Source organism: Barbus barbus (genome assembly GCF_936440315.1).
Source record: "Barbus barbus genome assembly, chromosome: 38".
Taxonomy (NCBI): domain Eukaryota; kingdom Metazoa; phylum Chordata; class Actinopteri; order Cypriniformes; family Cyprinidae; genus Barbus; species Barbus barbus.
The window spans coordinates 22,381,725-22,408,075 of NC_136716.1; the positions used below are offsets into that span (position 1 = coordinate 22,381,725).

Sequence of the window (26,351 nt, forward strand, 5' to 3'; positions counted from 1 at the left end):
TTTGTCCTGCTCGTGCTGCGTGCTGAAGAGATAATCACCATAGTACTAGAATAAAGCGCTTTACTGCAGCTAAACCAAACTAAACCAAATGCATCTTATATGAGATAAATAATATATACACAATATATATAAACCGGCAAAAATGTTTTGAAATCCAGTCTTTCACTCTGCTTGTGTCAATTTGAGTCTTGTTAAAGTTTTAAATCCCTGCCGCCAAGATGCTCCTCTGTCGGTCATGGATTATGGAAAGTGAAACTTAAATCTATCCACCTTTTTCTTCAGTGCTGAAGTAAGCCTATGGGTGAGCCTTCCGGTTCATTAGCCGCTATAGGTAAATAACTAGGAGAATAACAACAGTAAAAATGTTTGCACTACAAACCAGCATGATCATAATTAAGACAATACATTAAAATAATATGGTAAGACACACCAATTTTCAATATCAAGCAGCAAAACAAATTGCTTTGTACAGCTATAAATAGCAGGACGCAGATGAGACCGGAAGCTAGACCCATAGAATTTACAAATGGCCACGCCCATTTTTACAGCAATTAAAAGGTGGATAGGGGTGGTTGGATTTATTCACGCACATTAAAATATTTATTTAAAGCTTTCTTATTTACAGATTCTTATTTACAACATTGTCTTAATAGGCTGTATATTAACTTATTGGAAGAAAATCGGTAGTTCTATGTGAAATCAGACCTTTAAGCACCCCCATATAGCCAAAATGCCATGATCACAACACCCTGCGAATATTTGACTGTGAGATTGGTAGTCGAATCAGACTCCTCCTATTGAAACATCAAATCATCGACTATTCGGGGTTACCCCTTATATACATACATACATATAATCATAAATTAATGGATGAATGGTGAATATAACATTATCTAACTGGGTGTAATGCAACTGTCATGAATCTGGTCTATGAACGTCCATTCACTCACCACCAGAGGTCACTCGCTCACCACATGGACTCTTGCACCACACTAACTGTTGCACGCCACCTCAGACTACAATTCCCATCATCCATTGCACTGACTACACACAGCTCACCACATTGACTCTTGCACCACACTAACTGTTGCATGCCACCTCAGACTACAATTCACATCATCCATTGCACTGACTACACACAGCTGATTGCACTGATCACACACCCTACATAAACCATGGACTTCCTCTTCCTCTCTGCCGAGTATTGTATTGCGTTTATCAATCCCCTAGTGTTAGCTGCCTTACCGAGCCATTCTGTGTTTTTCTGTTTAGTTCCAGTATTGTTCTGCATTTATAACTCTCCTAGTTCTAGCTGCGATACAGAACCCTCGTTGTTGTCTTAGTCTTGCCTTGTGTGTTTTCTAGTGTTTCGATTCTTGCCCGTGTTTCCTGGATTAACCCTTTGCCTTGCCGTTCGGACTATGTTTGCACCTCTCTTGGACCACTGCTTGTTTACCTGGATTATCTCTCTGCCTCACCCTGTTGGATATTGTTCGCCGATCAAAGACCCACACTTGTTCTAGGAATACTCTTGTGTCTTGCCTGTGACATACCTGTTTGCTGTTGTTTGATAATCCTGCCTGTTATTGACTATGTTTATTAATAAAAGCTTGCACATGGATCCGCACATCTCACGTCTCGTTCGCCCCATTACAGCAACAAAGTGTCACGTGATAAATCACATCTTTTCCATCTTCTTGTAGATAGAATTGTAGATAGATTTTCTTAATCTATCTACAATTGATACTACTTATACTACTTTATTAGGTAGCTCCGAACACAGTAGAACTGCATTGGTCAAGAATCATGTTCCATATGTCTGTATAATACATATCTGATTGGGGGATCTGTTCTGATTAACTGCGGGCACTTTGTGCAGCATACTGCTGTCACTAAGAACAGAAAAAATGACTTGATGCTTGAAGAACCTCATTAGGATGAGATGTCAGGAGATGTCTCACCTCTGGCCTGGCAGGGAATGTCCACTACTTTTTCCATCTCAGCTGTGATGTGTTTTTCTGGTTCCTTCACAAACTGAGGCGGTTCTGCGGGAAAGAAAGAGCAAGAGAGAGAGGGTTGTGACCTCCACATGTGCACTTGAGAGAAAAACACCACAGACAAACAACACAGGAAGCAAGATTGAACATTTTCAAATAAATAGGACTGTTGTTGGATTTTTGAAAATATCCTGTTCATGTTTTTTTATTTTACTCTGACAACAGAACATTTCCATAGAGACATAGATAGAAAATAGCCCTAAAGGAGACATACACTGTACATTTAAAATTCCTAGTTGGCTTACTAAATTTTTTGAATGTATTTTTTAAATGCATAGAACTCAGCAAAGATAAACATCTGTAACAACAGTGCTTTTTTTTGAGCTACGGACACAATGTATGATTGAAATGTCACCCAAGTCAAGCTTTGCTGCAATGTCTTTTTACAGTACTTTCTGTTCATTTGGCTTCTTTTCTTCTGCACATGCTCATTAGCTTCAACATGTGCACTGTTGCTCAGTGAATATAGATTTCTGTGCTGAATTGAAGAGGGTGACTCAGCACACTGATTATAATGAGCAGAATATTAGTCTGAACATGATTTATTTATTTTTTTACAGTGGAACATTGTATATCAGCACTTATGTAGTATTCGATCTCCTGTCATGATTAACAACAGCATGTAGTACACTGGTATGGTGAGGCTAGCTAATCAAAACAGAGGGAATTTCAATTACAGTCTTAAAGGTACAGTTCCAAAACATGACAGTTCACTTAACATGTCATTCGTGGATTTCTAATGCACTTGTGGATTTATTTACACTCCAGTTTACTAGAAAAACCTGGTGTGTAACCATATTACCGAGAACATGTAGGTACGCTCCAGCGCTGACAGAGGGAACGCTGCTGCTGCGGAGGACAGCTTCACACTCGTAGAAGCCAGAATCACTGACCACTGGACTCAACACCGTCAGTCTACGGTTAAAATCACTCAGTCCACTCCTCACCGGAACACCGTCCTTCTTCCAACTGATGCTCAGCTTTATTAGCGGCCTGGCGTAGGAAAAATGTTACGGTTAACATTTTTATTGTTATTGTTAACATTTCAATGTTTTATAATCCACTCATGCCATGACCATTGATAGATAGTAATACACATGAGGATAGCAGATAAAACACTAGTAATGCATACATATCTATCTGCCTAAAACATCATAAACTTTCATATTGTGCAGTATACATTGAATACTGCATTTGAAAAATAGTATGTGTAATAAAAGTATTAATAAAAAATTAAATTACCTGGCCAAAATATATTCAAAACATATGCAAATATATGGTATAAACAGCATTGCTGAAGGAAATGCATTTTTTTCAATTCTATTACACCTTTCAAATGCTAAAATGTACTTGAAGGGACAAGAAGATACATTTTAAATCTTAAAATACATTTTGGGTAAATGTAAAATGTATTTATTTTTGTAAATCCAAAAAAATACAAAATGCCTTTTACCACAGACTTTCACTATATTTTAAAATTATTTTATTTTTATTAGTTTTACAATTTTAATTTAAATAACAAAATTCATTTTTAATAATAAAATCATAATTGATTTAATTATGCTAATGCTTGGTATTTCATTTCTTATTCCTTTTATTTCCATGTGCTCTTATTTTTTTCTCCTTCCATAAACATGTGAATCTTTAATGTAAATATTTGTGTCTTTGAAGCACTTAACACTATTTTAAAAGCTGTATACAGTTTATTATTTTGTAATTAATGGCATGACATGGATTCTGTCATCTCCAGAACATTCATTTACTGCTTTTGCATTCATTTCATAAAAACCAAAAATTGACATCACATGAAATAACTGCAGAAAAGTGGTGAGAAAAAGAATAAAAAGTGACAGACTTCAACCCACTGCTCGCCTCGTAATCACCATAATTAAAGTCATTTTCCTTTCATTCAAACTGTGAAGGAATCAGAGGTCGGTCACCTAGCATTGGCCACACACTCCATGGTGACCTCAGAGGTGCCGGAGATGACGCTGGTGTTCCTCGGCGGGATGACAATGGTGGGAGCGATGGGGTCTGCAGGACCACCAACATCTACAGCAGAAGAGAAATGTGAGAATGAGAAAACGATGAGAGCTTGAACAAGTGTGTTATGACACACAGGTAAAGGACATTATCGAGTGAGTGTTTTTAATAGAACTCCGATCTGTCATCTTCAGGTGTGAGTGTGTCCAGATGTAGGAAGTGCCAGCTGATGTACTGTACGTGTTACAGCAAATGTGACAGGTTTGTGTTTGGAAGAGAAACTTCCTCTCTGCTCTGATGGCAGCTGTGTGTGTGTGTGTGTGTGTGTGTGTGCGTGCGTGCGTGTGTGTATGGAGCTCTGTCAGAGACAGTCTCTGTAAAGCACTGATATTCAACTACAGCTTCTGGGAAGGACTGTCCTTTAAACACACACACACACAAACCTCCCATGATCTCTAATCTTCTCGCTGTCTCTTCACCATTCTTTAGTTCCTCCTTTACTAGACTCAAAAATATCATATCCTGGTTTGCTGGGAGAATCAGATATATACTGAAACTCATACAAAGTACAATCCATAACTGTCAATATTCTGCGATAATGAAACAAAGCACTGTCACAGACAGAAGACAAATATGTATTTGTCTATAGCCTGTTGTTCACAGGTTTATATACTGAACAAAATTATAAACAACACTTTTGTTGTTGCCACCATTTTTCATGAGCTGAACTCAAAGATCTAAGACTTTTTCTGTGTACACAAAAGGCCTATTTCTCGCAAATATTGTTCACAAATCTGTCTAAATCTGTGTTAGTGAGCACTTCTCCTTTGCTGAGATAATCCTTCCGCCTCACAGGTGTGGCATATCAAGATGCTGATTAGACAGCATGATTATTGCACAGATGTGCCTTAGGCTGGCCACAATAAAAGGGCACTCTAAAATGTGCAGTTTTATCACACAGCACAATGCCACAGATGTCGCAAGTTTTGAGGGAGCATGCATTTGGCATGCTGACTGCAGGAATGTCCACCAGAGCTGTTGCCCGTGAATTGAATGATCATTTCTCTACCATAAGCCATCTCCAAAGGCATTTCAGAGAATTTGGCAGTACATCCAACCGGCCTCACAACCGCAGACCACGTGTAACCACACCAGCCCAGGACCTCCACATCCAGCATCTTCACCTCCAAGATCGTCTGAGACCAGACAGCTGCTGCAACAATTGGTTTGCATAGCCAAAGAATTTCCGCACAAATTGTCAGAAACCGTCTCAGGGAAGCTCATCTGCATGCTGGTCGTTCTCATTGGGGTCTCGACCTGACTGCAGTTCGTCGTCGTAACCGACTTGAGTGGGCATCTGCTCATCATTCGATGGCGTCTGGCACTTTGGAGAGGTGTTCTCTTCATGGATGAATCCCGGTTTTCACTGTACAGGGTAGATGGCAGACAGCGTGTATGGCGTCGTGTGGGTGAGCGGTTTGCTGATGTCAATGTTGTGGATCGAGTGGCCCATGGTGGCGGTGGGGTTATAGTATGGGCAGGCGTATGTTATGGACAATGAACACAGGTGCATTTTATTGATGGCATTTTGAATGCACAGAGATACCATGATGAGATCCTGAGGCCCATTGTTGTGCCATTCATCCACGACCATCACCTCATGTTGCAGCATGATAATGCACGGCCCCATGTTGCAAGGATCTGTACACAATTCCTGGAAGCTGAAAACATCCCAGTTCTTGCATGACCAGCATACTCACCGGACATGTCACCCAATGAGCATGTTTTTGATGCTCTGGATCGGCGTATATACGACAGCGTGTTCCAGTTCCTGCCAATATCCAGCAACTTCGCACAGCCATTGAAGAGGAGTGGACAACCTGATCAACTCTATGCGAAGGAGAAGTGTTGCACTGCGTGAGGAAAATGGTGGTCACACCAGATGCTGACTGGTTTTCGGACCCCCCCGGACCCCCCCAATACAGTAAAACTGCACATTTTAGAGTGGCCTTTTATTGTGGCCAGCCTAAGGCACATCTGTGCAATAATCATGCTGTCTAGTCAGCATGTTGATATGCCACACCTGTGAGGTGGATGGATTATCTGGGCAAAGGAGAAGTGCTCACTAACACAGATTTAGACAGATTTGTGAACAATATTTGAGAGAAATTGGCCTTTTGTGTACACAGAAAAAGTCTTGGATCTTTGAGTTCAGCTCATGAAAAATGGGGCAAAAACAAAAGTGTTGCGTTTATAATTTTGTTCAGTGTATGTTCATATAAACAGCATGTTGTCTAAAATATAAAGAAAAGATTCAAAACTTTGTGACATTTCCATTCTTTCACATATGAACATGGGAAATATATATATATATATATATTATTTAGATCTTTCACTGTACTAAGTGTCAAGTTCAGACTGCAGTATTAATACTTAAAATTAATAAATAAATTTATTGGAGTTAATTTTAGCATCAAATTGGTAATATGCATTTTTTTTAATCTTTGAAAAAAGTACAACCTTAACCTGCAATATGGATTAAATGTATATATTTTCATGGCAGATATGAAATAGCAATATATACATCTTTCAAAACTTTTTTTTAGTTTTTAGTAGGTTCTAGTGCAGGGCTGTCCAAACTTGGTCCTGGAGGGCCAGTGTCCTGCAGAGTTTACCTCCAACCCTAATTAAACACACCTGAAGCAGCTAATCAAGCTCTTACTAGGCATACTAGAAGCTTCCATGCAGGTGTGTTGAGGCAAGTTGGAATTAAACTCTGCAGGACATCGGCCCTCCAGGACCAAGTTTGGACAGCCCTGCACTAGAACCTACTAAAAATTAAAACAGTCATTTTATAAAATTATTTTCTAAACAAATTTTTAAATAAACAATTTTTAACAAACCAATATTTTCAAAAACAAAACAATGTATTGACAATGACATGAAAATTATTGGTCAGAATTTTAATATATACGTGAATCCCTAATTTTAATACAGTAGTTGGCATCTGTAATTTAATTTGTAAAAATTATAATTAATTTTAGCCCACAGGAGGAAGTCCAATTGTAACTTCTAAATCTCTACAGACTTACTTTCCACAGACAGCGTTATGGGCTGGCCAGTCTTGTTTTCACCGTTCTTGTCATTTACAGCTTGTACGTAGTATCTTCCAGCATCTGGGGCCACGGTGGACAGGATGACCAGCGTATTGTCCAGAGTAATGGCTCTGTGAGATAACAACAAGCAGAACCATGGTCAAAAATCTCCAGCTGTCAGACATCACACTCAAGCAATGATTTATAACGCTGAATCAGTAATATCACCACAAACTAAACACCAAATGTTCTGTGCAGCGCTCGAAAAGCTGATATTTACATGAAATATTCCCCACGGATGTTTCAGAGCCACTGTGGAGCACTAATTCACTGCCATCTCGTTATGTCTATTCATATACACAAAGAGAATTCAGAATGTTTATTTTTTAGTTGTTTTTTTACTCATATCTGACACAATGACTCAGGCATAAGGAACAAAGAAACTTAATTTCTCCATCTGTCATTTCCCTCTAGATCAACAACTCCATGAAATGACTTTGCTCCATAAATATCACATAAACCACTTCTGGCAACATGCAACAGCTGCTATGATGGAAGATTGTTTTTTCCCCCATAAAAACAGAAATACTACTACCATTATCCATTTTATAAGCATTTTCCATCGTTTAATTAAGCCCTTATTAAATTCAAGTATTTTGAATTGTATGTTAAATAAAAGACTTGACATGAACAGGGAATGTACTGTATTGTGTATATATATATATATATATATATATATATGCATACACACACACACACACACACACACACACACACACACACACACACACACACACATATATATATATATATATAAAGCAGCAAATTTCAACTGATTATTATTTACTTTTTAAAATATATTGTAGTAGAACAAATTTGCTGCTTAATATATATATATATATTTAACAAAGTTGACAACTTATAAAGGGGCAATAAAATAAAATTAAATTTTTTTTAGTACACATGTAACACTACTTCCTCTTTAGCAGTACATTCACGCATCTCACTTTGTATAACCAACCATCTCTACCCAACTGCCCCATTGCTGTCCACTGGGCCGAGTCCTGACACTCACCCCATGGAGTCCCAATTACCGTGCCTCCTTTGTTTACAATCAATGTTTTCTCATTATGACTATGTGTTGGACAATTGAGGAAGAATTGTTCGTTCTGCGTGGCTGCCCTCGACCCGTCTCACACACCCACAGTCTTTGAGCTGGCACCCACGTTCCCCAGCCCGAGTCCTCCGGGGTGCGGAATGCTAATAGGAATCTGTTCATCTCACTGTAGGAATACCAAATGTGTGCCGGAGCCCCAGAGCCGCTATCGCAACAAGGCTGCAGATGCTTACTGATAAAGTCAGCATATTTTGAGGAAAAACTGACAGATCTTTCGCTCATCTTTCATTCTCTCTCGGCTTTATGACAGTAAAAAAATGCCCTTCACAAGACATCATATATTCTTCATATGATAATCTGCTTCAACCTAGAATAATACCTGGAGTATTATTGTGGTTAAAAATAAAGTTTTTTTTGTTCTTTCTATCAATCTGTTGTAGACACATAGTAGTGGTGGCACAGTCAGATAGAGCTAGTTCAAATCTCCCTGTAGTTGAGGTAATCATGAAAAAACATTAGTACGTGAAATGGATATTTACTGCCAAAACAAACAAACAAACAATGCCAGGCACATGTATTAAGAAAGTAAGTAAGGTTTAGTAGAAATCATATTTTCTTTTAAGTAGCAAATTTTAATAAAATTAGTTTGCTCTTGTTGGACCCACAGCCTTGTGTTATTTTAGTATTATTTATATACTATTATAGTATTTATTAATATTCTGAATTAGCTTTTATTTTTTTATTTTCATTTTTTCATTTTAACTGTAAGTTATAATAATTTTCTAATGTGATTTTGTCATCTATTTAAAGTTTATTTATTTATTTTTGTATTAACCTTTCATGTTTTATTTCATTTTTCTTTTTGTTTTCATATTTAAAACAGTTAATCCAGACATTGCGTTACTGGAAATGATACTTTAAATCCTTTTAGTGGGCTCCTCCCCTTAGTGGATGGTGTCAAGTGTCATATTACAAAATTTACCACACTATTTTAGAATCAAACTTTCTGTAATCTTTGTAAACCGTTGGAAAGGTCTGATTCTCAATGTTCCTATTTTGTTTCTATATGGTGACTATTTTGTGATAGGAAAATGCAAAAAAAAAAAAAGAAAAAAATATATACATTATATATGTAATAAATACATACATACCTACCTAAACCCCTTGGCTACTTTTCGTATAGTGTTTAAGCAAAATCTTACAGGAACATCAATCGACTTCAAATTTGGAACATAGCTTCGTTAGACATATGGCTTTGATTTGATAGATTAGATACATTTTAGATTCCAAAATATTTTGTAAAATATTTATTTTATATAAAATGTATGTTTTAGTACATTACATTTTCTTTACAGTAAACTCAAATTTCTATAACTTTTTACATTTTTATTTCTTTAAAAGCTTTAGGTCTATATTCCAAGAGTATTCATGAATTACAACCATTTTAGTTGCATTTTCACATCTTTGTTAAAAAAAGGGGGGGGGGGGTTGACAATAAATATGGTATTTAATTTTATTTTTAGTAAATTTTTCAGCTTTATTTTAATCAACCAAAATATTTTTGATAGTTTCAGTAAGCTGTGGCAAGCTCAGTTTGCACTGTCTGGATCATGTTTCCCCATCATTCCTTTCCCATTATGCATATTCCCATAAATAAAAGCAGCAATTAAGCCAAAAATAACCAAAAAGTGGCAATAAAAATAACCAATTACATAAACTGTGTGCACAGAGTGTTGCAGAACAGCTTTTAGCAAACCAAATAATCAACAAAACAACTCAAATTCAAATATTCATGAGTATCTGCATATTTAAAATTAATTTATTCCTAAAGCCCTCATTACACCAATTCAAACACTTCAGCACTTTCAATAAAGATAAAACACATAAAATATTGAAATTACTGATTGCGTTTACTGAATTGATAAGCGATATTACGCTAATTATATCAAAAGCACAGTTTGCTTTATTAAAAAGCAAAAAGCCTCATCCTATTCCTACACTTTGCCTGAAGATAAACCTTAACAACAGCTCGATAAAGACATTACGCTCGAGCGCAGCCGGCTGTCACAGGATATTACATCAACCTGCTGAAATGATTAATGACTGCTGTATGATTAGAGCAGCTCAACATAGAGGGATGACATAAGAGCGGATGATTGATTTTAATATCTCCTCATGCACACACTTGGTCTCCAATTTCTCCCGTTTTCGGCCCACGATGCATCTTTCCAGATGGATAAGGGGCTGGTTAATAAGGGCGAACGGATGTGGTGTGATGATCTGTAGTGAATATTTCACTCTGCCTGGGTCCTGGTGCGGCAGGTGTCAGTGAGAGAGCCACACGGCTGCTGAATTATGGATTGGAAGAGGGACAGCGAGTGGCCCAAGACTGCAAATTAATCTCAGGTGATTCCCTAAACCTTAGCACATAAAATGAGAATAAAGACACAGCTAGCAGACCCAGCAGCTAATGAGGCAGTCAAGAACACACACACACACACAGTAAAATATGATTTACACTGCAAGCATACGACACCAAATTCCTGACTGACAGTGCACGCATGATAAAGGTCATGCATAAACATTATCGCACATGTCTCAGAATACTCATTAATATAGCACATATACATGTTTCTGAAAGAACAGATGAATATAACATATGACAGAGGTAAATTATGAACTTAGAAATGCCAAAGAACATGTAACCCAGACACCCATCAGGAATTCTGACATTTGTATCTATAATGTCAGGAATTCTGACATAATATAATTCAAATATTCAAGAAACCCAACTGAAACCTACTTATACAGTGAATCTGGATAAAAGCAAACAGTTCAGGTATTTCGTTTATATTTGGGGGATTTTAACAAACATGTTTGTCGTATACAGACAAATTATAAGTCAAATCATACAAGTGGCTTATTGAAGCAAGACATTCATGCATCATATAGACATTATGATTAACTGAAAATCATAAACCATATAAGCTGCATGACAACATCCTAGCAACCATTCACAATACCCTGGTATCACTGAAGCAAGTTCTACACTTACTTATTTGTGTGAAAATTACAAAAGCATTTACTTTTTATATTTTTGTCTCACTCGTTCCCTGTCTGTACTCTCTGTACTCCCATGTGGTTGTGGAAAGAAGATTTCATGAAATCAGTGATCAGTGACTGTTTCTTGTTGAATCACAGAGCTGAGAAATTAATATCACTGTTGAGTTGTGCTTTCTCATCAAAGGCATTTACTGCCTTCACTTACTGCAAGTCTGCCAAAGGATGCCATCCTGGAAGAATTCACAGTATGTGTTCATATTAATATAGAGTCTGTAGATCAGTTCCAAAATGTTATGCGCTCCCAACCTGGACGGCATTACAAGGCAACACTGGTTCACTTTCAATGCAAAGGTTGTTCCAAAAAGTAGAAAGCATTTATAATCATAAATGCATCAGATTAATCATTAAGAAAAGGCAATCCCAAAATGCAACAGAGAAAAGTTGATTACAAATATACACAGTAGTAAATGAAAGTTAGTATATTTTTTTTTAGTTTTTGAAGAAGTCTATTGATCAAACACGCTAAAAAAAACAGTAATATTGTGAATTATTATTACCATTTAAAACTGTTTTAATATATTTGAAAATGTAATTTATTCCTGTAATGGCAAAGCTGAATATTTACTCCTTTCTTCAGTGTCACAAGATTCTTCAGAAATCATTATAATAATTTGATTGATGCTCAATTATCAGTATAAAAAACATTCATATTGACCCTAAACCTTTGAACAGTATCATACTTATATTTCATTTAATACTGAAAGGTACAGAAAACAAACAAAACAAAAAAAGACTATTTAACTGAATATTCTATGTGTGCGAGCATTTTTATGTGTATTATACAGCTCTCTGGAATACCTGATTCTGCTGGGTAAATCATGGCATTATACAGTCAAATAGCTTTGCATAATAACTTCTAAAGTGTAGCCTATATTTGACCATCATCCAGAAAGAAGCTGTGCTGGTTTCACGTCTCTCATAGCACCCTGTGGTCTTTTTTTCTCACATGATACAATAATTTTTAACCAAATCAGTATGCTAAAGGGTTTTTATTGCTAAATAAACCCTATATGATCCTATTCTATATGATCCCTCACATATGAGGGGACTGTTAGCTTAGCAACATGCTAACATCAAATTCTAATGGAACCAATTGAGTAGAGATTTGCATTTACGAGTTTCATTTCATTTAGCAAGCAGACAGCAAGGCAGCCCAAAACAGAGCTTGTGTGTGCCTGTATTCGAGTGTGTGTGTGTGTGTTTGCTCACCCACTATAACAGTTATATGTACACAATAGCGAGCGGAATGGCATTTGTCAGTGCAGTGCTTTTTCAGCACTCTCCAGGGAGCAGCAGAGTTCGCAGACGATGACCTCTATTACACTTAGAGACAAATACGCACGGCACAAGCCACGGTCCCTTTACAGGGAATAGGATCTCGAGCGAATATCACACACACAGTCATGGTAAATATATCTGGGAACACTTACAAATACTGACAGGACACACCAAGCAGATCCAGCGTACACACACACAGCACAAGCAGAATACAGGTGGTCAAATAAAACTGACAGAAAGAATATGCTTGAATTTTCCAGGGAACTGCCCAGGGATGAAAAACTGGGAGTCGAAGAACATGTTGTGCACACATACGTGAACAACACCTGTCTAATGCTATTGCCGCAGCCAATATCTCAAGTTTTATGCTGTAGAAAAACAGAAGTAGCCCAGCATCTGTTGAAAGGAAAGCCTTTCTGACTCTAGTCAAATATATTCAGGACTCAAATAAAACCTAAATTTTACCACCCACTAACAGGAACATGAGCCAGACCATGTGTCCTAAGAGTTTAGCATAACCGTCCCTGCTGAAACTGCTGGAAGCCTTATATGTCAGTGAAAAATATATGCAATGCTAGTTTGGATCAAATGTGCTCTGCCTCTATGACCTTTGACATCTGGTCTGGAATGAGACATGGAATGAATATTACAATCCATTTACTGTAGGATTTTGTAAAAAAAAAAAAACTCCCCACTGACTAGGCACAAATAACATTCAAATTTAATCATATTCCGATTGTGTATGCGTTTTTAACACGTTTTAAGACTTTCCACAACATTTTGCTAACATCACCACAGTGCATCTGCAGGTGCAGATGGTTGAATTTATGTTATACTTACACACCTTCTGAAGATGCATGACTAAGGGTTGTGAAATATTTTTGGAGGGAGAAAACCGATTATTTTTAGAAATGCACATAAATCTATATACAGACAATATATTTTGCTCTCCTGTGTAGGGAATGAACCGGTTTATTAATTTACTGTGCAAAATTATTATAATTAATTACTAGCAAGCACTTCCTATATTCCCAGAAGAGAATAGAATAGAATGTGAGTTTATTCAAAATACGCTGATTACTGTATTTAGAGGAATATTCTAATAGCTGTGACCAAAATACGCAATCTCACTTAATGCCAATGGTGGATAAAACTGACTCGAACCTGTGATTATAAACTGCAGGACACACTGAATGAAGCTTGTGAATGCATAGACATAACCTCTTTGTTCAGAGGCATGCTATCTATATGCTATAGAAATGCCATCATCTGTCCTGTCACCATTACACACTGTGAATCCTCTGTTATTATGGAGGGATACTGGTTTGTGCTGGGGTGTGTCACAAGAGCTGCCTGAAACCTCAACAACAACGCATTTGAGGGGATCCTGTTAGAAACAGTGTTTTAGAAAAGAGAAATTCAAAGAGGAGAGTGTCGAATGAGTGACAGTCATCCAAACGCAGAGGACTATTGGCCTCTTATCTAAACCGAATTCTTTAGTGGAGTAGGTCAGAATGCAAGGGACAAAATCTAAATAGAAAACAGAATAGCACCTTTCCTTTAACACTCGCTTGGAGTGGCGTAGCCCCTGGAATGTGTTTACCATTATACACAACATTAGCCCTCCCAAATAACACAACAAATCAAATTCAGTCAGTGGAAAAGGGCCTTTCAATTGCATTCCTATTCAATAATGAAAGACTAATGGCTATTGCAGTTAAATGAATGCTTTCAAGCCGCTCTCTCGCTCCCTGTAGGCAGGAAAGTAATGAAGGGAGGGTGCCGTCTTCGACACGCAAGACTGCTGTGGGATACACTGACTTATGGATATATAAGATAGATAGATAGATAGATAGATAGATAGATAGATAGATAGATAGATAGATAGATAGATAGATCAACTGAATGAATTAACAAATTAAAAAATAGATGTAAACCACAATAGAAAAAGCTGAAAAATGATCACAGTCTGAAGTGACAATAGCATCAAGCTTCCCTGAGAGCAGCACAGCCAACAGGAGCAGCTGCAGAGCCGGGATGGAGTAGAGAGAGTCCCAGTTGCAGCATCTCAGCACGAAATTGTCTCATCAAGGGGAAACTAGAGTCAGGGGAGCATGGAGAGGGAACGAATGCTACTTCTGCTGGACAAGCTTTACCAATCTACAGCTCAATTTACAACAAAATCTGTTCATTTTCTTCTTGCCCAACATGAGAAAAAGAAATAAAGAAAATAAAAGTAATAATTTGGTTGATGGGCAAATGTTGTTCAGGCTTCAGTGGCTGAGCACAGACAAACACACAAGATGAAGTGTTCGGAGTGAGTTAAATGCTTTTTTGACTTCCTATAAATGTTCTCATCTCTCACGCATTCATTAAAACCACTTCTGCATCACAGACATCTATATGAACAGCATACAGCTGCAATATGAATAAAAGCGTTTCTTTTGTAGGGCAAATTATAAATGCCAGAGGCAAATTACATTACACTATTACCTTCCACGAAAAGCAGTAAGTGGAATTTCATTCAAGAGAGATTGTTTGTTTACATACTCTATTGATTACGGCAACAGTAAATCACTTAATGATGATCAAACGATGTAGAAAAGCATTTTAATTGGGCATACATCCAGATGCACGTTGCCTGGACTGCACTGATGGAATAATGCTGTTCAGTCTCAGCATAGTATGCAAGATTGAAATCTGTTGAATCTTTCACAACCTAGCACTCCGTAAAATGGAGAATTATGGTGTGCACAATGTTTATGCAATGTCTGTGCTGTCACCTGATTTGCATTGAATTCCTCTAATAAATCAGGTATAAAAGCTATGCTATCATCTTACAAAATAATTTTTGATGAATTAAGTCTCCAAATAAACATGATTTTATGTTAATGTATGTTTTAGTAAAAAAGTGCATGCTAAAAAAATATAATTGACAACATTTACAGTCAGTCATACAGGTTTGGAACAACATAAGTTGAGTAAATTATGACATTATAGATGTTTAATATTTAAAGTTGGAGGTTTAGGGCAAACCAAAATGTCTATCTATATATAGTAGTACTACTCTGGATAATATGATAGTCTAAGATATTTCACCCCCTCCTGATTTAATCATGTGAACAAATAAATTGCAAATCCTGAGTCATGTTGTCTTTTAAAATAAGATTGCTGTTGTATAATTCAAACTTTCTATGTAACATAAACTTAACACAATTTGGCAAAATGTCAACAGCACTGTTAACACAAATTAGCACTGTAGGCGACTCAAAAGCAAAGTGCTGGAAAATGTCATTTTATCATCCACTGCAGTGCTCCTGTGTGCTAGAATCTCAAAGTGGCAGAAGGGAGGCAGGGTTGTGAGTGAAAATGGAGAAACGCGCCTCTCTCCCAGGCATTGATTATCCTACTCTCTTCTGGGCTGTGTGATTGCATGATTAGAGGGTAAAGAGACAGAGAGCAGATGAGAGGTGAGGGAGAAAGCTTTGTGCTTCTGAAAACTCTCCATTTCATGACCCTTGGGCCAGACAGCTAGTTTTCAGCGAAACGAGGGCCGCCAAAATGAGTACAATCTGACGAAAATAAAGAGCGAGAGATTAGAATTCACCAATCTAGAGCAGACGGAGTCAAAAGTGGCAGGACACTCTCAGACAGACTAGCAGTCCTCCATGGGCGTCTCGGTCAATGTTACGCTTATTTCCATTTTTCACAAAGTCTTTGAAACTGCGACAGAGGTGCCAATGGCCTGATTAAAATTCAATTAAATGATTTTCCTGGAATAAATGTTATCTGCTCCACTCATTTGCACGAGTTAACCTTGGCTCAGAGCTAGAAACAGACGTGTGCAAGCGAGATGTATGAGAGCGCTGAAAGGAGAAACCTGGGTAGGCAGACAGAGTGTGAGGAAGACAAAATAAATGGAAGAAACAGAAACATTTGGAACACATCATTCAAAGGCTTTACAATGGCAGCTGATGCACAGAAATTGTGATTAAAACATTAATTCAGTCAAAATTAATGAACGAATGAACAAACAAACGATGAATGTCGAACAAATGATGGATCGATGTATGGACGGACGGAGAGACAGACGACAGACAGACAGACAGACAGACAGATAAGATAGATAGATAGTGTGGCGGGAAGAGCAAATGACAGACACAGTGGGTGTGGCGTTAGGCCTCGGTGAGGCTTTTATTAAACAAAAAATAATAAAATAAAGTGTCCAAAGGGAATAGAGTGTCCAAAATAAACAGGGGATCTGGTGTCCTCGTCATGCTGCGAGGTTTGTGAAGGAGGGCAGTTCTAAAAGGAAGGGACCAGGTAAGGGGAAGAGTCCGGCGGCCGCACGCGCTCCCCTCTGAGGTCCGGGGCGCGAAGGACGTGGCTTCCCCAGTGGCTCCGTCTACCTCTAGGTCCACGGCGCTCGACGGGACTAGTCGGCCCGGCATCCTGGCACGTATCACGTCTCTGGCGGTGCGGGAGTCCCTCTTCCTGGACCCACGAGGACACCAGTGTGCATGCACGGGAAAGAGGCCGATCTCTCGAGGAGAGGCGCGCTCGGCATATAAACAGCGGCGGTGATGAGGCTCTATTCGGTTCAGGTGCGCCTCATCACACGCCGTCAGCCCTGGATGATTCAGCGCCCCTCCTCTCTCACACACCCACTCCCGTCGGGAGCCTGGTGAAGGGCGGCGAATAAGGGACAGGGTAGTCATGATAGTAAGGGGGGAGGCAGCCGACTCGTCACAATATATAGATACAGACAGACAGATAGATAGATAGATAGATAGATAGATAGATAGATAGATAGATAGATAGATAGATAGATAGATAGATAGATAGATAGATAGATAGATAGATAGATAGATAGATAGATAGATAGATAGATAGATAACTGAAATAACAAATGAAATGATAAATTCATCCCACACACTTTGTTTGGGGCAAACAATGCAATGAATGAAACAGACAGACAAACAGAACAAACAAACGAATGAACGATCGATAGATAGAATGCAGGACAGTGGATGTTTTTGCTCTGCAGATGTTTAGCGAACTTCTCAAAACTTATCGGGGATTTTGAGCACACTCATGCTAGCAAGTCAATAAATGTTTATATGATAACAAACAAACACCTCCACAAGCTCACACACACATTCAGAAACACCTGGAGGCAATAAAACACAGTGTGTGTATCTCCGGACTAGATGTATAGCTACAAAGATCCCTCACAAACAATCACGTACAATCAGACTGCTTGGAGAATGAAAAAGATACAGATACATTAAAGGCGGAATAGGAAAAAGAAAACCAACAGATTCCCAAACTTACATGCGACTGCTGGGAGGGATTTTGCGTCCGTCTCTGAACCAGGTAACCTGTGGTTGAGGAAAACAGCGAATGCGAGGCGCTGGTATTACAGCTCCTTCTCCTTGGGATACGGCTTGGGCCCGCTCCCCTTCCTCAAAACTTCCCATATCTATAGACACACACAAAAGTGAGCAAATTACAAAACACGCATGTGTTAAAACTCTTATATAGTGCATATCTTAGCATTCAGCATTAAATGTCTGTCTAAATACTGGTTCATAACTCCACTACAAATACAAACAGACTTTAATTTCTGGTACAAGTGCCTACATCAGTAGATAAAAAATCAGTTGCAGTATTAACATCTGTCGTTTCGCCAGAGACACAGCAGAATTTTCCAGTGTTTTCTAGTGTCTTTCTAGCTTCAGTTGGACAGCGTTTGACAGACGTGCTCTGACACAGTGCCAGACATCATAGCGGCTGCCTTCAGACTTGGGATGATATGTGCCAGCTAGCTATCGGCCATGACAGTGACCAGAACTGACTCATCCGAACAGACATTCACCATGCGTTAAATCAGCAATCATTCGTATTTACACCCCTATCTGATTCCGCAGCATGTCCTTGTTGGAGGAACACGGACACGAGTAGCTAACTTCCTGTTGAAAACGTCAATTTATTCCTTCTTGCCAATCCCTGAAAAAGGTTTGTAGAGCAACTTTTACTCTCAACTTATAAGTTTTAAGAGGGTAACACACCTAAAAATGAACATTTTGTCATTCCAACCCTGTATCATTATTACTTTCATAAATAACAAAAGAAGGTCTAAGGCAGAATGTCAGAGGAATAATGAAAGTAATATGGGGTCGGAATGACATAAGGCTGAATAAATGAAAAAAACTTACACTAGTATTTCTTTTGTCAGCAAGGAAAGTTAGAGCCAAACACCATTTTGAGCTGCACGGTGTGGAGGAGATTTGAAAATCAAAGGCAGCGTCTTTAATATCAAGAGCATTATTCAACAAAAAAGCTAATTACGGAAAACCACTTAAAAAATAATACAATATCCAGCATGGCAATGTCCTGCCTTTGATATCACAATGTCGTTTCCTGTGTATTGACTCCTGTATTTAATTTCTCTCACTTCATCCTTCAAATGAAACAAAAGGAAATTGGATGTCAATTATTGCACAGGTGCTTGAAAGGGAAATGAGGAAAGAAAATAAGGTCTAAGTACTTCCATCTTAACCAGAAGTGAAGTACCTGCACATATCCCGATATGAAAGGCCATAAGAAGAAGCGATGGACCGATACATCAGTCAGCCTGAATAACTGGACAACACTCGGACATTTTTAGGTTATTATGCCACTTTCAAGTCCTCCTGGGACGTTCGTACTTACGAGTTGATAACGACGTCAGGTGCATTCAAGTCACTTTGGTCGGAACAAGATGCTTTTCTACATAAAATTCAACGATTTTTTTTAAAGTCTACATATACAAAATGATGAATAAAGAATGTGCATCGTTGTGTTTTTGCTTTTTTCTGTTTTTATTCAATTTATGAAAGTGATGTAAACAGAATCATTATATGTTCTATGGTAAAATAATATCATATTTTGAATATGTAACTTATATAGTTTTATTTTACAATACAATACATAAATATAATCATTTTATTCATTTCAACAAATTTACAATCAATACAGACGCTGCATATCTACTAGGGCTGGGTTAAAAATATCGATTCTCCGATTTTAATCGATCTTCAGTTTAACGCAATGATATCGATTCGGGAAATCCCCGAATCGATTCTTAATGCGCGTGCTTCACGTAAGAGGATATGAATATTCACCTCTCGTCCTGAAGGTGTCACCATCTTTCGAATTGCTCCACTAAAAAAAACAACTGTGTGCACCCTATTATTAATGTAGATGTGTATTTCAGTAATAAACTTAAGTAGGAGAGTTTCAGTTACCAGCATTTATATCAAAATATGGATCCCATGTCTGCACAACTAACATTTTAAATTAAATATTGATAGCTAATCGATATCGAATCGAATCGAATCGAATCGAAATCGAATCGAATTGAAACCATAAAAATAATAATCGAATCGAATCGCAGAATTGGTCACAATACCCAGCCCTAATATCTACAGTCTTTGGCTGCGTCCATTGCATCCGACACATTTTCTCACTGACACACCCCTTACTCGGAAACTTGGGGCTTAAAGAAAGTTTTGAGTTTCCCACTCGTAACAACGACTTTAGGCTGGCGTTCATCTCGTAAATACGATTTATCCGACATGACCTGAACGCACCATTAGCATGGGCTGCTAACGGTGAGCATATGGAAGTTCACAGACATGTTAGTTCTAAAATGAAGAAGGCCGTGTTAACTGATAATAAAACTGAGTACATTTTGAGTAAACATTGTTAAAATACACTACTCCTCAAAGGTTTGAGGTTGGTACAATTTTTTAATGTGCTTCAAAAGAAGTCTCTTATGCTCACCAAGGCTGCATTTATTTGATCAAAATACAGTAAATCAGTAACAATTTAAAATTTATGTTTAATATTTGAATATATTTTAAAATGTATTTTATTCCTGTGATGGCTAAGCTGAATATTCAGCATCATTACTCCAGTCTTCAGTGTCACATGATCCTTCAGAAATCATTCTAATATGCTGAAACATTTCTGATTATTATCAAAGTTTAAAACAGTTGTGCCTTTTATTTTTGTGTTTTTTTTTCAGGATTCTTTGATACAAATAAAGTTAAAATCAAAATGTTTCTAACATAAAAGTCTTTACCATCACTTTTGATTAATGTTTCCTTGCTGGACAAAAGCAATAATCTCCTTCCAAAAAAAATAAATAAATAAAGTAAATAAATAAATTACTGACCCCAAACTTTTGAGAAATAGTATATATTAATTTCATTTGAGTCTAATCATGTATTAAAACACATTCACAGACTAATGCTAGTAGTTTAATAAAGCATAACTTTCATCAAGTGTTTTTTATTTATATATTGTGTGTGCTCAGAGATAAAAACAAACATACTGAAAGAACTTTAAAGTGAATTAGGCTCAGTTTTTGCTATGGATCGAACACGCATCCGCGAGCAGGAAATGATCAAGGAGTGGCGCGATTACAGACAGGAAGTTGCTGTTGCTTCACTCACATACTCCGCCAGAGAAAAATCAAACTTCGATAATGACCGGAAACAGTCGGCGAGAGGTCAGTGGCCAGTGAAACTTGAATCTGGCTTGAAACACCAGAGACCTGCCACTCGGTTCAAGCGCAGCAGCTGTTCCTAATGCTAAACAGATTTATAAATTGGAGGAATTAATTGAATTCTGAGAGAGCGAAGTGATTGGTCGACACAACCTCATCAGTCTAATGAGGAAGTTAGAGTGGACCAGCTGCGGCATTGCAGAGGAGCTTTTAATGAAACAGAGGTACGCCACCTCACCAACAGCTGCAGTTCCTGTGAAACACACACACACACACACACACACACACACTAGGGCACAATTTGACCGTCTGGTAAAAATCACACATGCAAGGACCAACAAACATTGAAATCCAAAGTGGTTGAGAGTTACTATGGTTACTCACATGCCAGTTGTACTTCGGTTCTCCTCTGTAACAACGCTCCGACTCTGTTCCTCACAATACACCGATAGAGGCCAGCATGCGATCTGTCCAGAGATGGTATCAAATACCTGTGAGGGATAAAACACAGCAGGTTTACTCTCTAAAACCACAATAATGACTATGCATGAAGCATGATGTAATGCCCAACTGTCAGAGTGCCTTTCATAAGTGATGCATAAGCGTTTTATGTATATTTTATATGTACAAATGACTCTCATTCATTCTGTCACCGCTGTCCTTCTCAAAGCGAACATCTCTGTAATCTGTCAAAACTGTCAGGCTCTCACACGCACTTTTCATTTCAACGCATGCTTCTTATCTTTTATAAAGCACTCCTGGGAGATTATAAATACAGCAATAAAGTATATATTTTTTGCCTATATTCCCATCTCATTGTAATGACCTTGAATTCTTCAGCTTCAATGCAGAATGTAAATAATGTTTGTATTATGTGCTTCCTCTCAGTAGGTGGCGCTCTAACATACACAATGACTGTGGAAGTAAAAACAAAAAAACACTGTCACAGGTTTTAGTGAGGCCTACAAGTGAGTTAATACGCAAGTACCAATAGATTTACGTTTCTCTTCCAGGACCCTCATTACTTATATTGTAGCCAATTTGGCAGAAAACTGACCAAGACCACAGAAACAGTAATTCCATGTTTGCTTTTTAACTATGAAATACTTAATCACAAAATATGAAATTGATTATAACACTACACCACTGATAAAACTCACATCAATGAATTTCTGCCTTTATATAAAAAAAAAAAAAAAAAAAATATATATATATATATATATATATATATATATATATAAAATTAAACTAAATTAAAACCCTTTAAAAAATGATCAGGTACAGTAAGATATTTTAATGTATTCATCAAGGACACAAATTGATCAAAAGTGACACGAAATACTTTACATTATTACAAATAATGTATTTTTAAATACTATATTTTCTTTTGAACTTTATATTCATCAAAAAATATCCACAAAAATATTAAGCAGCACAATTTTTTCCAGTTTTTACAATAATGAGAAATGACTAGTGTATGACATCGCTATAATATTTCTATATAGGGTTACACTTTATTTTAAGGTGTCCTTGTTACAGTGTAATTATTATAGTACTGAATAATATTAATTAACTGTGCTTACTGTCTGGTTAGTGTTAGGATTAGGGTTTGGCTTAGGGTTACTTGCATGTATTTATGCATAATATGTTGTCATTATAATAGTGAGTACATGTAACGTGTAACAAGGACACTTTAAAATAAAGTTAAAGTTAAAAATGGCACATTTCCGAACTCAAGCAGCTGCTGTTGAGATGAATGTGAATGCTAGCATGCAGCTTTTCTCTTTTGTATATACCAGCTAAAACTTCATTACTTTAATTTACCTCTTATTGTGAAGTGGATGAAATCGGATCATCTTCCAGACCATTTTAATTCAGTCAAACCACATTTTCTCTCAGCCCGACTGACCTGAACTCAAATTAAAATGACCTGAAGGCCCATGGGCCACACATTACCGGGCCAGAACGCTCTCCAGTCTCATGGATCGATGATAGAGAGAGATAAAAGAATGAAACTGCACAGAAATGAGCAGGATAGAGGGAAGGAATGCGAGAGAGAAAGGGAGATGAGGAAGCCACTCTCCGATTCGATCTAGATGCTTTAAAAAGCCATTGACCTCAGATGGCAATCAATACAAACAATGGAGTAGAGACAGTAAAAAGATCTGTCCAGACAGACAGAATGAGACTGAGAGAGAGAAAGAGAGAAAGATAATGAGAGCAAAGAGAGAACATAATGCGAAGAATAAGAAACAAGAAAAAGTCAACAAAAAAAAGATGAGGATGATAGAGAAATGAACACAGAAAATCATGCAAACAAAATGACAAGAAGAGGACAGTGATTGATTAGCCAGAAGCTGTTAGAAGGTCAGCTGTGTGGCTATTCAGTCAAGACATCAACATTATCTGCCACTCAAGCTACTGCTGTCTGAAATAGCTTTTACTTCCAATATTGTGCCATTTTGTAGCATTAGTGTTTAACAATTTACTTTCCATTGTACAGTATTTTTTCCAATAATACACTCTAATTTAAGCAGATTTAGAGAGGGGGGAGTGGGGCAGACCAACTATGACAATAAATGGGAGAAATTACAAACCTAAATATGGTGGAAATATGGACTGTAAATGGAATAAAAGTCTCAACGTGATGTCTTTAAATAGACAAACCATATTTTGATAAAAAATAGAAGTGAATGGATATTAAATAGAAGCTGTACTGGCAGGCAGCCTGGCCACAGACTACTATATTATATTATACTATACTATTGTCACGGTGCACACACGAGGAGGACACAGGAACACGCAGACGAGGATGTAACTCAAAATAACAGTCTTTACTGAAGACATCAAGGCAGGGCAAGACAAGGCAGGGCTGACACAGACAGGAACACCGGGGAGTAACGAGTAGACCAGACGACATTACACTGAGCAGACAGGACTATAAATACACAGGTAAATCATAGATAATTAGACAAACACGGCTGGACAAGAATAACTGATTACATCAGACAAGGACAGGAAACAAACCAAATATGGACACATGAGGCAGGAACACATGACACACACACGACAGAGGCTGACAACTATCCTATAATATAATATAAAAACAACATTTTGCAGTGAATACAGGAACTTTTAAAAAATTATAAATATTTTATATATTTTTAATAAAATATATTACAATATATTTTCTAATTATAAATCATATTTATATTATTATAAAACTAATATTATTAAATAAAAAAGTAATATTTAAAAATTGCATATATATATATATACATATACATACACACATAAATACATTGTTAACAAATATTTTCAGTGCTGATATTTGTAGGTTATATAATACCTTTTTAAATATTAACAGTAACAAAACTGCTTCAGTGATATCTTTTTTTATTAAATTATAATAAAAAGATAAATATTAAAATAAATATCAAACTTTCATGACACTTTATCTTCATTACTATCCTTAGATGCCCTTCAAAACATAGCAAATAAATTTTTAATTCAAACATCATCTCAAAAAGGCATATTCAAGTAATTGTATGAATAAAGGCATTTTCAAATAAATGTACTTTTGAATAAATCAATAGATCCAGACACAAAAATGAGCATAAAATATTTGACCAAAAACAAGCACCATTTAAAGGTCTCAGGTTTATAGCTGTACAGATTGAGCTGTTAGTGGCTATTATCCGGTCCCACACTGACTCCAGACCTGTAGTTTAACCTACCGCTAGCCGTGAGAGACTAAGATTGTGTGGGTGTGGAGGAAAATGCCTGCAGTGGTGAAATAAGAGTGGTATAGGGCTTGAATGACGTGCGTCTTGTTAGAAGTCAAGAGTTGAGGAGAGCTGTTATTAACAGACTATAATGAAGTATCAAACGATATTAGCGATGAGGTTAGCCGGTTGCAGATCCTGCCAGGCATGGTAAATTGCTTCTTGTATGAAGTATATTAGCGCTAATGGACTAATTAGGAAGTTTGGGGGGCTGGTGGGGGGTATACTTTTTAGTTAATTAGCGAGATGAAGCTTCACACATGCCCCGAAACATTTGGCTGCCATCAACCCTGCAAGCTTGCTACATGCAGCTCAACTCTAGATAAAGAGAGAAGACTGTGTTCTGATTATATATAGACTACACACACTAACATTAAAAATTATTGTGGTCGGTAAGATTTCTTTAATGTTTATGAAAGAACTCTCTTATGCTCACAAAAGCTGCATTCGTTTAATCAAAACTACAGTAAAAACTGTACTATTTAGAAATATTATTAACATTTAAAATAGCTGTTTTGTATTTTAGCCTATTTTAAAAAAGTTATTTATTTCTGTCATGGCAAAGATGAATTTTCAGCAGCCAATATTGCAGTCTGTGTCACATGATCCTTCAGAAATCATTGTTATTTGGTGCTCAAGAAACATTTATTATCTTATTTCTTATTATTTATTTAAATTATGATTTTTGTAACATTATAAATGCATTTACTGTCACATTTAATCAGTTTAATGTGTCCCTTCTGAATTAAAATATTGAATAAGTAATAATAATAATAATAACACACACACACACACATACACACACACACACACACACACACACTTTTTGGTTTTATTCTATTGGAACTATATTTATTCAGAAATGGATTCATTCAGAAAATTACCTGAATATACCCTTTTGTGATGTGCATGTTTCTATTAAAATTTATTTGGTATGTTTTACAGGGTATAAAGTAAAAATGTAAGGGTAATGTCACAAAAAGGCTGAATTTATATGGTTTTTCTATTATAATTCCATAAAAAAACGATTAGTGAAGCAGTCTAGCTGTATTTTTTTCCTTATTAATATTTATTTGTATATTATATTAATTCACACTAATGTATGGTGTGGTCTATATACACAAACTAATATAATATTTAAATTAATATAATTAATGCTTAAAACCTCATTCCTATATATATAAAAAAAAAAAACTGCAGAAATTAATGAAGTTAAATATGTTGATTTTTGCCAGACTTCATGAAGTCCTGAGGTGGTACGCAATGATTTGTGGGTAAATTTCCCTCTCTGTAAAGCTATCTATGGGTCTACACTTGTTCTAAACTAGAATCTCACTTTAAAGGGCCAAATACCCTGTT

At 37.0% G+C, this 26,351-nt stretch overlaps 1 protein-coding gene across 1 annotated transcript in view; it reads right to left on the reverse strand.

Annotated features, from left to right (window-relative positions):
* The window catches only part of LOC306857818 (protein sidekick-2-like), a 317,048-nt gene that overhangs the window by 56,258 nt on the left and 234,439 nt on the right, over positions 1-26,351 (reverse strand). The window contains exons 3-8 of the mRNA XM_079398002.1: positions 21,592-21,698; positions 17,988-18,135; positions 7,133-7,266; positions 3,998-4,109; positions 2,860-3,050; positions 1,962-2,045 (exon numbers count right to left, since the gene is read on the reverse strand). Coding sequence (XP_079254128.1) covers positions 1,962-2,045; positions 2,860-3,050; positions 3,998-4,109; positions 7,133-7,266; positions 17,988-18,135; positions 21,592-21,698 — 776 coding nt within the window. The remainder of the gene's footprint in view (positions 1-1,961; positions 2,046-2,859; positions 3,051-3,997; positions 4,110-7,132; positions 7,267-17,987; positions 18,136-21,591; positions 21,699-26,351) is intronic.